This window comes from Grammomys surdaster, unplaced genomic scaffold (assembly GCF_004785775.1).
Source record: "Grammomys surdaster isolate TR1022 unplaced genomic scaffold, NIH_TR_1.0 149, whole genome shotgun sequence".
In the NCBI taxonomy this organism is placed as follows: domain Eukaryota; kingdom Metazoa; phylum Chordata; class Mammalia; order Rodentia; family Muridae; genus Grammomys; species Grammomys surdaster.
In genome coordinates, this window is record NW_021604607.1 from 8,492,320 (window position 1) to 8,506,947 (window position 14,628).

Consider the following 14,628-nt stretch of genomic DNA (forward strand, 5'->3'; position numbering starts at 1 on the left):
CCCCATCAGGTAACCCCTCAGAGCTCTTCCTTTTGTTTTGGGGAGAAGGTAAGGAGGGCACATTCTTCTGGAGAAGCAGGTAAAATATGAGTAACTTGCCAGTCGGTTCCTATTTTCTGACTGTAAGCTGGAAGTCCAATTCCATCAGAGGACACCATTGACGTTCCAGTTCTCAAAGCGCCTTCTACTCCCACCCCACCCAGAGGCTAAATGGAGCCCTAGAGACACAAAGAAGGCAACCCATTTCAAGGAAGTGAGAACAAGGGTCCTTTCTCTTGCTTGGAAGATCTGATCCATTTTGAATATGACTTTTCAGTAGCTGACATATTTCAACATTATATCACAGTCCTGCACAATAAAGAATGCTATTCACATTGTCCCAGGAGAAAATGAAGGTCAGGCTTTTTTACTTTTCTGCAGTCATAGCTTGTGAAAGCATGACAAGTCAGAGTCTCTCACCAAGGGCAGATGAGCTCAGCAAAGGGAGACTTCTGTGAAGGCACAAATATACGCAAGAAATTCCTGTTAGGCTAGTCCCTGACAGGCGCCAGTAAATGTGAGAACCCTAAAAACTTTTCCATGGAATGCTCGCCTCTTGGTGTCCTATATCTCTCTATGCCCATAAATAATAAAAAGGCTGATAACATTGCTTTATGTAAGCAGGCTTAGAACTCACTCTCAGATAAGTGCTTCTGACCTAAATCTTGTAGTGCCTCAATCTGACATATAACCTCGCAACTGTGAAATTCTGTATGAGATTTAACAGTCTCAAACTGTCAACTGACCCAGCCATAAAGCAAGCAGAGATAAAGATTTACAGTCCAACATGATACAATTAGACATTCACCTTCTATTTATTTCAGTCCGTCTAAGCATTTAACCTACTTAAAAGCCGAAGGTTTTTCATGAAAACACAAATGCATGTTTGTCATTCATTCTAAGCTGCCTCCTCTTGCATCTCACAAGTTAGTCCACTATGAATGAAAAAGATTAGTTTGTTTCAGAGAAAGGGGTAAACAGGAATGATTTCTGTAAAATCCTCATAGACATGCAAAGATAAAAGATGACTTTACCACACAAAATAATCAGATACAAATAGCTGTTCGGAAGCAACACACCTAAAGAATACTTTAATCAAATATTTAGGTTACCTGCCAAAAACACCATGATCTCTTCAAAATGCAACTCGGATTAAAGTGTTATCTAGCACAGGCAGAGCACTAACCTTGGAGTGCAAGTTTGAAATGCGCTCATCATAATTTTCATGTCTTTGGAGAGAGAAACCAGCTTTTTCAGCTAGATTGCAAAACTGGTTGAAAGTATTCCCTCGGCGTGGGGCAAACACCATGGCTTTCCCCTAGAACGTTAAAAAAGAAATTCACACAGTTTAAAACTGGAAAGCAACCAAACACAACAGACATCAGTCAAAGCTTTCTGTTCATCTTTTCCTCTCAGGTACAGAAACGTAACTGTTCTGGACAGATATTCACAGGAAGAATTGTTTCAGGGACAGATACAGAAAAGAAAATTTCACACTCAGATAGCTATGCTATGCTGCATTATTTCTAAATAATATCTATGTAATAAACAAAATGCTATGGGAAGCTGCTCGGAACAACACACCACACATCAGCTCTACTGGTTTAAGCAATGGATATCAGAGTCGGGGGCTGCCATTACCCGTTCATGCCGCCAACACACTCACGACACAGCTCCAGAGCAAGTGGTAACCAGTTCCTCTACAAGTTAACCTATTCTGCCCTGAAGATTAGGTGTCAACTCACTCCCTGTGGGATCAGTGTCTATAATCCATGCTGAAGCAGTCTCACATGTCAGTCCTGCTCCCAAGTCTTTCTGTGACTCCCTGGGTCTGGGACAAGGCTGCACGACTTAGGTTTCCAGCTTCAGTGAATCTTTTGGAAAGGCCCACACTGTAACAGGACAACTCACTACAGCAGTCAAACGAGAGTAAGACTATGCAGACAAGTGGCCGTTTCTAAACAGCCACACGGTCTGAAGACGACTGTGGTCATGAAGAGAAGCTGAGTAACTTATACACTGGACTTCAGAAAGCCAGTGTGACAGGACAGTTCACAGTGAACTTTACTAACAACTGGTTGCATGTTATTTGCCAGCCCTCTTCCCCTAACATGTATACCCTTAGAACAGCCTGGTTTCTGAATCTAATTTTCTCCCCATTAAACAGGAACAAATATCTGCATGCTTCTGCTAACTCCATGTCATTAAGTGCTGAGCAAATTATTAAATATATTCCAGTTCCCTTTTTTTGGTTGTTGTTTGAGGCAGTGTCTTATTATGTAGTCCAGGCTAGCCCCTGAATTTGCATTCCTCTGGCCCTTACTTCCTGAGGCCTGCAATTGCAGGCCTGGGTTACCATGCCTAACTTCTCGCTTCTTATGACAGAAAGTTATTGTTCACACCTACCAGGCATTCGCTGGAGTGTGTCAGACATGGGTTCAGCATCCGTATGTACCTCTAGTCTTCCCCCTCAGGTCTGTTTTACAGGATGCTCAGAAAGCTAGATAACTGACTTAGGGGGCAAACGCAGATTTGATTAGAAGCTCGTCCACCTGACTCCAGCATGGCCGCCCTTTCTATTCCATAATGTCCTTATTAGCCACAGTGATGACAGTGATGACAGCTACCACGCAAGAGCTTCTTCACCGGCCCTCTTCAAACCCTTCGACACCCTTCTCCACAGTCTTGTAGACTAGACATAGAATGTTACAGGCAAACAAACATGCAGAGGAGGGTATGGGAAACAGTAGGAACCATGGGACGGAAAGGATCCTGGACTTGAACACGGATCCCCACCATCAGACAGCCGTGGCATCTCAGGACAGTCAGAACCACTACCCATCCAGCTGAGTGGTAGTGGTTTTTGGAGTTGGTTTTGTCTGATCTCTTGATCCTGCACACAAGAGCCTACAGCTCTCCAGGCTGACCTGCTGAGTTTGCGCATCCATCTAAAGGGAAGAAGCAAGCTGCATGGCCTTGTTGCTTTTCCTTCCAGCGAGCTGTGAGGCTCAAAGGAAGTGAATGTGAAAATAATTTGAACAGCAAGGCCATTCAGACATAAGATTGGGCAAACCCCATACTACTCATCCATGCTCTAAGGATCCTCACCCCACCCCATTTACCTGCAAGGGAATCCACTGACCCCCTGCCCTGGACAGCACGTGCACTTTCACTCAGTGTTTACGTAGACACACACACACTCAGGCACATAATTACAGTGGCGGCCATCATGCCACCACGCTCAAGGTTCTGTCAGCCTCTCCAACATTAATTGCTGTTTTCAGGCAGTTTTCAAACTTAGCAGCAAAAATTCATTTTTATGTGAAACTAGATATAATACACGGTCTCAGAAGGAGAATGCAAGCCCCCCCCCGCCTTTTTTTAAGGGGCGGGGGAAGGAGGGAATTCCAGTGGTCACTTCAGTCATTTCAAAGGACTGGTTGCCATGCTAAAGTTTTGAATAATGGAAGTTGTTTCACTTTGAAGTCACCTGCAAAGATTGTCATACAGTTAGAATTGAGGAGTTATTTATTTACCGTTCTCATCTAAGCTATATATCAGAGCATTTCAGGGTGACAGCACTCTTGGTTGAGTTGATGTTTGTATTCACAAACTGCACACTCCCCACATCCCACTCACTGGAGGGGTGGAAGTGGGTGGCTAAGAAGCATTTTCTGACTAAACATAATTCCTCGTCCTAAGGCTCAGTTTACCTTCTATTGATTACAAATACATCCAGAATAAAGGCACCCCTCCCCTCCCCTCTCCAAACCGTCAAAGCTTTAGCTTTGTTCTTAGTACTTATCATCACAGACACACACTGTATCCTTGTTTGCTCTTGCAGGACGCCTCTGTCTGGATTGTATGCTCCATGACAAGAGGGGCTTCTAACACTCTGTGCAGGGCACGTGCTCAGTGCCTAGCACATAGTAGGCAGTCAGTCAATATTTGTTGAAAGACTAAACTAAATCCAGGTGCTGAACAACCTGAGAACAGCAGTCTGAGAACTTGAAGGCCACACTCTATGGCTTAGTCTTTTGAACAGATTTCCTCCAAGGGACTTTTTACAGAAGCCAGTTATAGGGCAGGGCTGCAGAGGGCACCTAACTACTCAATCCAGCATCTACACAAGGAGAAGGAGGAGAATAGTGTTAGTCCAGAGTTAGTCATGAGTTTTGAAATGGTTTTTCCTTTTGCTGAATACAAACATTTTGAGATGTGGCTTCATGTTTAGGAGGGCGATAGCACACCATCCATCCATTCAGTGGTATCTATCGGCTCCTGTCCCATGCTGTAATGAGTGCTTCTGAAGGCATCCTGCCTCCCAGTGTCTGCCAGGGAGCAGGGCATGTCTGCAGGAAACTACAACTGACAGATATGTCTTACAATTTGGCTACAGAAAATCAAAACAAGAAAAACAAGTTAGGTATAAAATTAGCATATTACCCTAGGAAAATCATTTTCAATTTACCGAAGTACAACCTCCTGGCCACGGAATCATTTTTAAAACTCAGAATGAACATGAGGTGGAATGTAACATCTAACTGATGGGCAGAGATTCGAGGGAATTCACTTATCCCTGGAGAGAGGAGAGAGGAGTTCCACTTGCCCACAAAGACACTGTCTACACTGTGAGGTCTGCTGTTCTTGAACTAGGCTGCTCCATATTCCGGTGGGGAAACAAGGGCCCTTCAGATTCAGTTAAGAAAGAAATGTGCTGTGCCGCTGAAATAGCTTCCCTCCTTACTCTACCAGGGAGCCAAGTATTAAATACTGAGTACATGTTTAAGTATGTGCCCGGTTTCTGACATGCAGTCTTCTCAGCCATCTCTCTCTCCCTCCCTCCCTCCCTCCTTCCCTCCCTCCCCCCTCCCTCCCTCCCTCTCTCTCTCCCTCCCTCCCTCTCCCCCCTCTCTCTTTCTCTCTCTCATTCACTCTCTTCTCCTTTATTCATGTTTGGTATAATTCTAGGCAATTGCACTGAAGTCCACAGCTTCAACTATCACTTAAACATCAATAACTTCCAAGACTGTAACTAATAGACATACAGCCTTCACCTTTGTGGAGGGTCCACACCCATCGCTCAGAGTGCCTACTCAGCTCGGCATGTGGCTGTTCTGAAAACACCTTTAACCCAGTCTGTCTAATGGGGAATGTAAGCCTTGGCTCCAAACCTTACCATTCTCAAGGGAATAGTCATCAAAGCCAGTGCAGCCAGGGATGCATACACGCACACACGCACACACGCACGCACGCACGCACGCACGCACGCACGCATGCGCACATGCACAGAGCTGAGGCCCTGTGTGGTATGCCTTGTCTCCCAGAATCCCAGGAAGCACAGCACTGCCAGTGTGTTCTTTCTTTTCTGTTCTCCTGCTCTTCTGTTTTCCCTCCCTTCTCTCCTCCTTCCTCATTCCCTTCCCTCCATGGACTCACACAGCCCAGGTTGGCTTCAAACCCCACCCCCTCCTCTTGTTTTTGTCTTCAGAGTGCTGGGATTGCAGGCACACACCAGCATACCTGGTAGTTAAGGAGCTGTCTTTCAAAACCTCATTGCCACACCCCCTACCTTCAACTGCTTGAAGGAGACCTTAGGGACAAAAACCAAAAAAACAAAAACAAACAAACAAACAAAAAAACCCCAAAAACAAAAAACAAAAACCCACCACCACCAACAACAACAAAAGCCAAGATCAGGGCTGGAAGCATGGTTTTCCCTCCCTCCCTTCTTCCCTCCCCTCTTCCTTCCTTCCTTTCTGGGTGCTGGCTCTTGGGCCCAGGGCTTCGTGAACAGCACGTGCTTTAGCACGAAGCTACACCTCAACCTTATTTTCATCTCTTTAACTGGGATGCTGGCGAGACAGTTTGACCAAAGAGTCTTTCCAATAAATTGGGGTTTGGAACCCCCTGAGATGGGTTCTGACTTCTTGGGATGGGAGACAGAGCCCCATGTGACCTGGCTCCCACCCGTATCTACAACTGACCCTGGGCCTCCCATCCTCACTTGGACCTCTTGTCAAACTGAAGTAATCACATCTCTGTGCTCTTCCACGAAGCTCTGTGTCTAGACACTTGCAAACGTTCCTCAGGCTATTGGTCCTCTCCTGCCTCCACTGCTTTTGTCTGCCTGGTAAACTCTTACTCATCCCTCAGCACCCAGGCCAGATGCCCGCTCCTTTGAGGCCTTTTCTGACATTCTCTGGTCTCTACATCCTGTGCCTCCCCAGGCAGTCATTTCTGTGATCTGGCCCCTTTGCAGTATTTGAATGGCCACACCACTACTGATAAGCAGTCAATGGCTCTCTGTCCTTCCCTGGTAAGACCTTGTCTCTTCATCAGTACAGCCAGCTTCATAAAATGGTTTTCCAAAGTAATTTTTTAGCTTCATTTTCTGCCTCTGCCCAAGTCCCAAAGTGGACACAGTTAAGCCAGAACACACTGCAGGCAAACACCATGCTTTTCCACTCTCCACAGGGGAGCATCCACGCTCCCTCTGCTAGAGATGTGGCTTCTCTCCAATTCCTCCAAGGTACACCACACCCCTCTGATGCCTCGGGATGAAACTGCAAACAAATGCTGCTTAGGCAAACCTCCCATGGCCTCCAGTCCTCCAAACCTCCCACGGCCTCCGGTCCCCCTGTACTTCCTCCTGGTTCCTCACTCCTGATCTGTCCATGCTGAGTTATACTTGCCAGTTGCTCCTGTGTGACTCTGCCTACTGAGCTATCCTGCCTTACAAATGCTACCCTTTCTATATTCTACATTCATATCTCCACACTCTGGAGCACAGGGCCAGGCAGACCATGGTTACTTAGCAAGTATTTCATGAAACAAAACCATCAGGCCTGTCCAACCTGGGGCCTGGGGCCTACTTGTGGCAGCTGGTATTCCAGAACAGCTCTGAATGCAGCCCAACAGAAAACCCATAAACTTACTGAAAATATTCTGAGACTTTTTTAATAGAGGACTCGAATGTGCAGCTCATGAGCATAAATTCTGTAGGTGACAAACAACTTCATGTTCCAATGTCAAAAGACACCGAGTAGTACTTGGGAGTAGAATAATAGGAAAAGCCTGCATCATTATGGAGTACTTCCTGTACACAAGTGTTTCGTTATACAGTCCGAGAAGGCCTTGGATTTGCCATATAGCCCAGGCTACCTGGATATACTTCCATCTTAGAACATCACACATTCTACTGAAGATAGAAATTCAAACACTTCATACGCTGGTAAGGACAGCACCAGACTGTATTTAGCACTGATCAGTGTGGGTGTATCACATCACTACAGACAGATCCTTAATTCTGGGGAACCCCAGAGTCTATATCTCATATCTTGGTATGCTGTGAAGAGCACATGCTGAATCAAGGCCCTTAGGAAAGAATGTCTCGGACTGGGGCCCATGTTCTGAGGGCCTTTGAGCCATCTAGGAGCTCTCTGTTTTTCAAGCCCGTTTCTACCATGAGGTAAGCAAGGGATGGCGGAACAGCTCCTCACCAAGAGCTGGTGAGGATTTGCTAGGCCTCTGACCTGGCCAGTAGGAAGGAATTTCCTACTGTGGTTTATGGCACAGCTTCAGCCAAAGCATGGAGCCCACTCCCCACACATGGCAATTTCCCTCAAAGAGGCAGAAAAGGTGTTTGTGCAGATGCAAACACAGATATTAGATTTGAAAAAAAGATTTATTTTATGTATATGAGCACACTGTCTTCATGCACCCCAGGAGAGGGCATCAGATCCCATTACAGATAGTTATGAGCCACTATGTAAGTTCTGGGAATTGAACTCAGATCTTCTGAAAGAGCAGCTAGTGCTCTTAACTGTTGAGCCATCTTTCCAGTCCAGGATGTCATATTTTTAAAAAGATGAGGAAGTCGGTCATTAAGAAGAAATTGTTCTTTTAAAATGGTTTCCAACTACAGGACTCCCTGGACATAGGCAAGGCTCCTAGGATCTTGTGACTCCTGGTTTTGAAGGTTATATGAATCCTTCAGTGACACTTAAAGGATATTATTATTATTATTATTATTATTATGTGTATATATGCACACATGAGTGCATACATTAGAGTCAGAGAACAACTTTCTGTTTGTTTGTTTTTTTGAGATATAGTTTCTTTGTGTAGTCCTTTGTGTAACTCTCTAGGTCAACCAGGCTGGTCTTGAACTCACAGAGATCTTCCTGCCTCTGCTTCCCAAGTGCTGGGATTAAGGACATGCACCCCCTCTGCAGCCAGGGTTTGTTTGTTTGTTTGTTTGTTTGTTTGTTTTTGAGAACGAGTTCTGGTTTTTTCCTTCCATTGTGTTGCAGGGGGTTGAACTCAGGTCCGAAGGCTTGCATGACAAGCACTTTTATTGTTGAGCCATCTCACTGGCCACACTGGTATTTCTGGGCTGTGGACAACTGGCAGCCAGTTGGACAGTGACAACCAGCTGGAGTGCTATCTGCATCGCCTCCTTGTGGTCTCCTGCTGCCTGGCCGCCCGGGAGGCCCTCTGGGACACACATCCCCTTTAGAGGGACATTAGCAGGTGTCATTTGTTGTTTGTCAGTGCTGTTCAACGTGCAGGCTCCTCTGGCCGGATTTCAAATTGCTTTCGGGTCTTCTGATATAGGACATGACTGTTGTCACAGACTTTAGGGAACATGGCCTTAAGCAGACACACCATCAATCATCAGCAAGGAGAAACCACTCACCAGCCGGGGAGACTAGTGGGGAACACTGACTCTTGGGATGAGTAAAACTTACTGATATAATTTTTTTAAAAAATGTCTCTCTTTTTTAGAAAGTTCCTCCTAGCACTCGGACAGAAGCCAACTGCATATGCAGTTTTTTTGTGTGTTTTTTTTCCCCCCAGAGTTGAAAAAAGTCTGTTTCAGGCTGGTGGAGTTTTTATTCCTTGATGGAATCTCAGGCCTGGTGTGGCGACTCTGCAAGCTCTGGGACTATCTGGCTGAGGACGTGAGGTCAGCTTTAGGATCAAACAGTGCTGTTGAGACACTCCCCTCCCCGCCACCCATCTATTTCCCCTCATTTATGACTGCTCCATTCTAAGAACAGAAAAGCAGGGAACGCTTTTTCTTTTTCTGTTTCAATTATTTGTGGACCCTCTGAATCCCCAAACACTAATCTGGTTGGGTTCGAAACTAAGTAAAGATATGCCTCAAAAGTACAGAGCTTGCTTCCTCCCGCGGCCTGACACCCTAACCTCCATGTTGTGATTATTTAACTCTCACGGATATAGCCCTGGCTCTCTTCCTACCTAGGAGGGCTGTATGCAGTAGAAAGTGCCAGTATGCACCCAGGAGGCAGTGCCCGCAGACCAGTCAGGCTCTGCTGTACTGGGGGCTCCTGCATAGCAGAAAGCAAGTGCAGACGGGCATGCGCAGAGATCCCTGGTCTGGGCGAGGGAATAGCCCTCCCTTCCTGACAGCTTTCCTCAAAGCCCTTGCTTGGCAAGTGCCTCCTGTACCCTGCCCTTAGTGCAGTCAAAAAGTTTCTGAACCTTCTGGTCGCCAGCACCACAGTGGATTGACGTCTCTCATTTTACAGAGAAGAAGCTGAGGTTTCCAGAGAATGAAACTCACTAGACACTGGCCAGAAGTGACCCTATGTTTTCCGGTCTAACTGTGCCTACCTTGGTAAGTAGGACTTAGGGTCCTGGAGCTGACAGATTCACTAGGAATGTGGATAAACTCTCAGTTTCCCCTCACTGGGGACAAATGGGCATGACAGGAGGCCTCAGAGCCTGTTAGTGCTGAAATGAGCCTGACACTCTGCTTCCCATCAGCCAGGCTGCCATGACTTCTTAGAACCATTGTCTCCTATGTTAACCTCAATAGTTGCTAGAGTGATAGATAAGGCCAGATGCCATTCAGGAGACTTACTGTCTCAGTATGTAGTATAGGCAGGCCTTGAGCTTGCCATACAGTTGAGGCTGCCCTCAAATTCACACTCCTGTTCCCTCAGCCTCCTGAATGCTAGGCTTACAGGCATGCACCACCGCATTCTAGCCATTGTGATGTCTCTCCCAGGAGCTCACTCTGGGGACTCTTGCTCTAGGGACTCTTGCTTAGACCCTGAGAGCTTGCAGTATTCCATGTTGAACCACCATGGCTCTGAATCCACCAGAATCCTCCTCCATCTTATGTCCCTGGTGGACACTTAGACTATCTTCATACACCGGGCCACAGAACCATGGAGGAATTGTCTAGGTTCAAAATAAACTTACGCTTTGCTTTAAGTGTAGCCATTGCATGCGATCTTAGTCTTGAAGTATGACTGTCTACTCAGTGGGGAAGTCCGTTGGAAGTGTGAGAACCAGCCTTGAGAGGTTTCCCCACTAGTATGTGGGAAGCCCCAGGCCCACCAGCACTGGGATTCTTTATTGCCTAGTCCATATGACCCTTCTAGGACCCAGTGAATAAGAGAGGTCCAGGGTACAAGTCCCCTGCCTCTACAGATCTGAGATTCTGAGTGATAGTTTCAATATGCCCATATGCTATTCATTACTTCAGACTTCCTCTCTGATAGTAGGCCCCCTGAACCAGAACGTTCAGTAGCCTTGGGCATTAGCAATCCTATGAGGAGCCCAAGTAAGGGGCTCCAATCCCACTTGTAATGCTGCATCTAGGTTTGGCCTTAGCCTTCTGCCTGAAGCCGGTGGAGGTGTCATCTGCTCCTGGCCTTGGCTTTTTCTGGCATAAGGTTAAGAACTGGCTGTCAGTCAGGGGGGTTGCTGTCCTGGTTCAGAGGGGGTGGTGTGGAGCCATACTTCAGACAGGGAGGAGCACGGTTCAGGGTTTAACAACCATGAGAGAGCCTTAAGAGATTCCAGTCCAATCTGCATTTAGGTCTATTCATAGCTTGGGCAGTTTTCTATTGTAAATCATGCAAATCTGCTGCAAAATGGAGTATTTGCCACAAATAGGCTTTGAAGGGGTGTTGGTGATAGTGAAGTACTGTTTGTGCCGTGTGAGATCCCAGAGTCCTTGAAAGCATTGTGTTTATGTATGAGACATTTTCATAGAGGCTTTGCATCCAAGCATCTCAGTGCCCTCCCCGAGAATCTTGGTCTTGCAAATGCTTGCAAGCATCCTCCAAGGCTAACACGGGAGATGAAGAGGCCCAGAAGAGGCCCAGCATCCCTTCTGCTGCCCTCAACTTGGGCGGCCTCCTCCGTGTGGCAGCAGCCAGCAGCAGCTTGGCACATGTCCCTTCCTTGCCTCAGGACCTACTTCCCACTTCAGAAGCAGAATGGAGAAGGCCGATTTAATTGAATTGATTGCCACTTACAAAGCGTTACTCCTCTGAGAGGCCTATTTAAAGTTTCTGAACTAGAGAGAGATAAGGAAATAAAAAGCAACACTGTAGAAGCAATGGATGATTATCAAATTGCTCTGGGAGTCTTCGGTGTGAGAAAGATATAAAAGAAAGATTGCAAGGTATTAGTCTATAAGTCTCACTGGGGTCACAAGGCTATAGTCTTCACAAAAGACTTCGGAAACAAAACTTTAGAAAATACACAGACATGGACACACACATACACACACAGCAGTCATATCAGGTAACTGTGACTTCTTATCTTAGGTTACACTAAAACTGTCAGCCTATTTTAAATTCCTGTGGCATGGCAAAGGTCTTACGTACTTGTAAGTTTTTTTTTTTTTTTAAATGCACGAGCTTTAAACTCGTTTTCTTACTTTAAATAGATGTATATTAACTCTCCATTTAGTCTACAGGACCTCCTAGCCTAGTATAACAGCTCAACAAAATAAGGGTGGATACAAACTCTGTAATTTACTCACAGGCATAAATGGATATATGAATGTAAAAATGTGCACACTATTTTATGCCATGCTTGGCTTCATTGTGACCTAATATTTATAATATGTAAATAATGGCTTCCTTTTAAAGCAAAGAACTTTTAATATACAGATTCATCTGGAAGTCCTTTTTTCTTTGATATAAACAGAAATAAAAAGAAAAAAGTAATCTTACACGATAAATAAATACCCAATGACAAAGGTTACCACCGAAGGGATTTAAAACAACAGAAGTCAACATAAAAATTTTAATATCATAATTCTACTTTAATATGAAGATATTGTTATCAAAGGGAAAGACTCCAGAAATTCTTTGATTAAAATCATCTCATGCTATCTTTGAAACCGTTTCATTTATTTTACTTCCCACAGTGCTCCTTATCAGAAGGCCAAGGGTAAGAAGTTTCCTAGTTATGATTAGGAAAAACCTGATAGATCAGAAGACCCAATTGAAGTTGCACATAATAAATATTAAAGTATTACATGACATTAATCCCGCCATTCCATTACTCTCCCCATCTTTGTGCACAGACTAATTATTCTGTAGCCAGTGTCCAGGAGAAAATAGAAACATACTTACTGTGGGCTGGAGTAATCTCTTTATTGCATCAACAAGGCTGGCTCTGTACTGGTCCAGAAATAGGCTGACATTGAGAAGAGAACAGAATCCAGATTAAACTGGGTCTACAAGCCTAATGATACTGAAGTTGATAAGTACAAGGCTAATTGCATGTTTACACAACAGCAGGGAAAGACTGTTCCCATCCATTCAAGGCCTTGCTGGAGGACATTTAAAAAGGAGATACTGTGATCAGAGTTACCCAATGCAGTCTTTCAGAGTGCATACCTGACTGTGCTGTGTTAATGTCACTGGGGCAGTTTCCAAGATTTTTTTTTAATGAGTATCACCTAGTGGAGATGGAGCACTCAGTACTTCAGTTTGTTAGAGCCCAGTGTCCAGTAGAAGAGAGGTGCCCACCAGGACTACTGTGAGGCTGCCCTCTAAGAGTAAACCAACAGCCCCATGTACCAAACCACTGAGGCAATATTGAGGGCGAAGGAGAGTGGATCTTAGTGATTTCTAACAGCTCAAAGATAAGACCCAACGCAAGCCCCAGGAGCCAACAACCTCCAGAGCACAGCTCAGGTGATGCGAGGGAGGGCTGTTGGTAATTCAAGGGTACTTTATTTTCACCACATCATCTCCAACAGGTTTGGAACATAGTTTCTTCATCTAAACAGACGTACCCAAGACTCAAGTGTAGGTCACCCAGCAGTTGGTGGCAAGTTAACTTTCACAGTCTTATGGCTGAATATGTCCCCTCTACAGTCTTGGGCTGCAGACTTGACCTCTGAGGTGACTGGATTGGTACTATTTTGTTCTGCCATAGAAGATACAGGGTCCCCTCCTGCTAGAAGACTCAACATTCAAGGCACTGGCTTAGAAGAAAAGATGAAGTGATTTGTAATCATTAAAGACTGAAGAGAAGCACATCAGATTGGAACTATGTCTTTTACAAGACACTCTATCTTATTCTTTAGGGAGGTTAGATAATCTCTGCAGTTTGATATTGTTGCCATATTGACTGGGTTGGTTATGTAGGCCTACAGGAGACCTACAGAAGACCTCTGGCTGGCTGGATACACAGCAGCTCAGCAAAGGACCGCTCTTGGCTTATTTCTGCACTCCTAAGAGCTGGTGAAACCGTTGGAAAGGGATGAACAGCACGCACTGCCGCCAGCTGAGCCTCCAGTGTGCCCTTACAAAGCACTCTTCCCACTGTGCGTTCGAAATGGTGACAAAGAGGTTAACATCACAGCAAACTGCAAAGTGCAGCTTTAACACTCGGAACGCATTCCGAACACAGTCATTTCAAAGGTAATGGCATCTACCCCATCGTTCCAAATCAAATTTCCCAAAAGTAATTTTTGTAGTCCTCTGAAAGATCTTTATTCCGAGCAAGCTCACTTTTCTACTTAGCTTCGATGCAGAATTCATAACGCTTTGTGGGGTACGTCATATGAGCAATTTCAGTGTGCTTTATAGTGGGAGTGATATGTAATCTCCTGAAAATTCACCCCTTAAATAAGTCCTAATGGCTTGGAGAACAGCAGTAGCTTAAGTGGATCTATTTAAAAAGGCAGAGTGGGTCAGTGATGGGGATGGAGATACCTTCCAACTCACCCTTTAGTCACAGATCAAAATACCCTGACAGTCCAGTTTGGCCGTTAAAACACACACACACACACACACACACACACACACACACACACACTCCTGCACGCACACACCTCTAGGCTATTGCCTGTGGCAGCAACAATCGCTTTGTTCCATTGATCTGAATCAGATTTTCTGACAAAGGAGAGGTGAATCCTCATCAGCTCCTTAAGATTCCTAGCTGTATGCAGAGCTCTCTACAGTCCTCCTAGAGAAATTCATTCATACAGAGCATCAGGAGATGCTTCTTTGTGTCAGTGCGCACAGAAAGGAAGACCCCTACGCAGTCTTCATGGTGAGACTTGCTGCTTTAGATTTTACTTTCAACAGAGGCATCTATTTTGGAGGGAGTGCCTAGGGCTGGTCTAACCTCACTTGGCTCTGTCCCCGTAGTTGTGACACTTTGGGCTCTTCTGGATTTCCACAGAGGCTGAGGTTTCCCAGGTGAGGTGAAAGGGCTGAATATATTGGAGCTAAGCTCTTCTCAGGGGCATAGATCCTGAGCTGTGCTCAGGCTGCCCATCACCACAGTAGCTGGAAG

At 45.4% G+C, this 14,628-nt stretch overlaps 1 protein-coding gene across 1 annotated transcript in view; it reads right to left on the reverse strand.

Annotated features, from left to right (window-relative positions):
• The window catches only part of Camkmt (calmodulin-lysine N-methyltransferase), a 357,972-nt gene that overhangs the window by 5,035 nt on the left and 338,309 nt on the right, over window positions 1-14,628 (reverse strand). The window contains exons 9-10 of the mRNA XM_028765088.1: window positions 12,450-12,513; window positions 1,226-1,357 (exon numbers count right to left, since the gene is read on the reverse strand). Coding sequence (XP_028620921.1) covers window positions 1,226-1,357; window positions 12,450-12,513 — 196 coding nt within the window. The remainder of the gene's footprint in view (window positions 1-1,225; window positions 1,358-12,449; window positions 12,514-14,628) is intronic.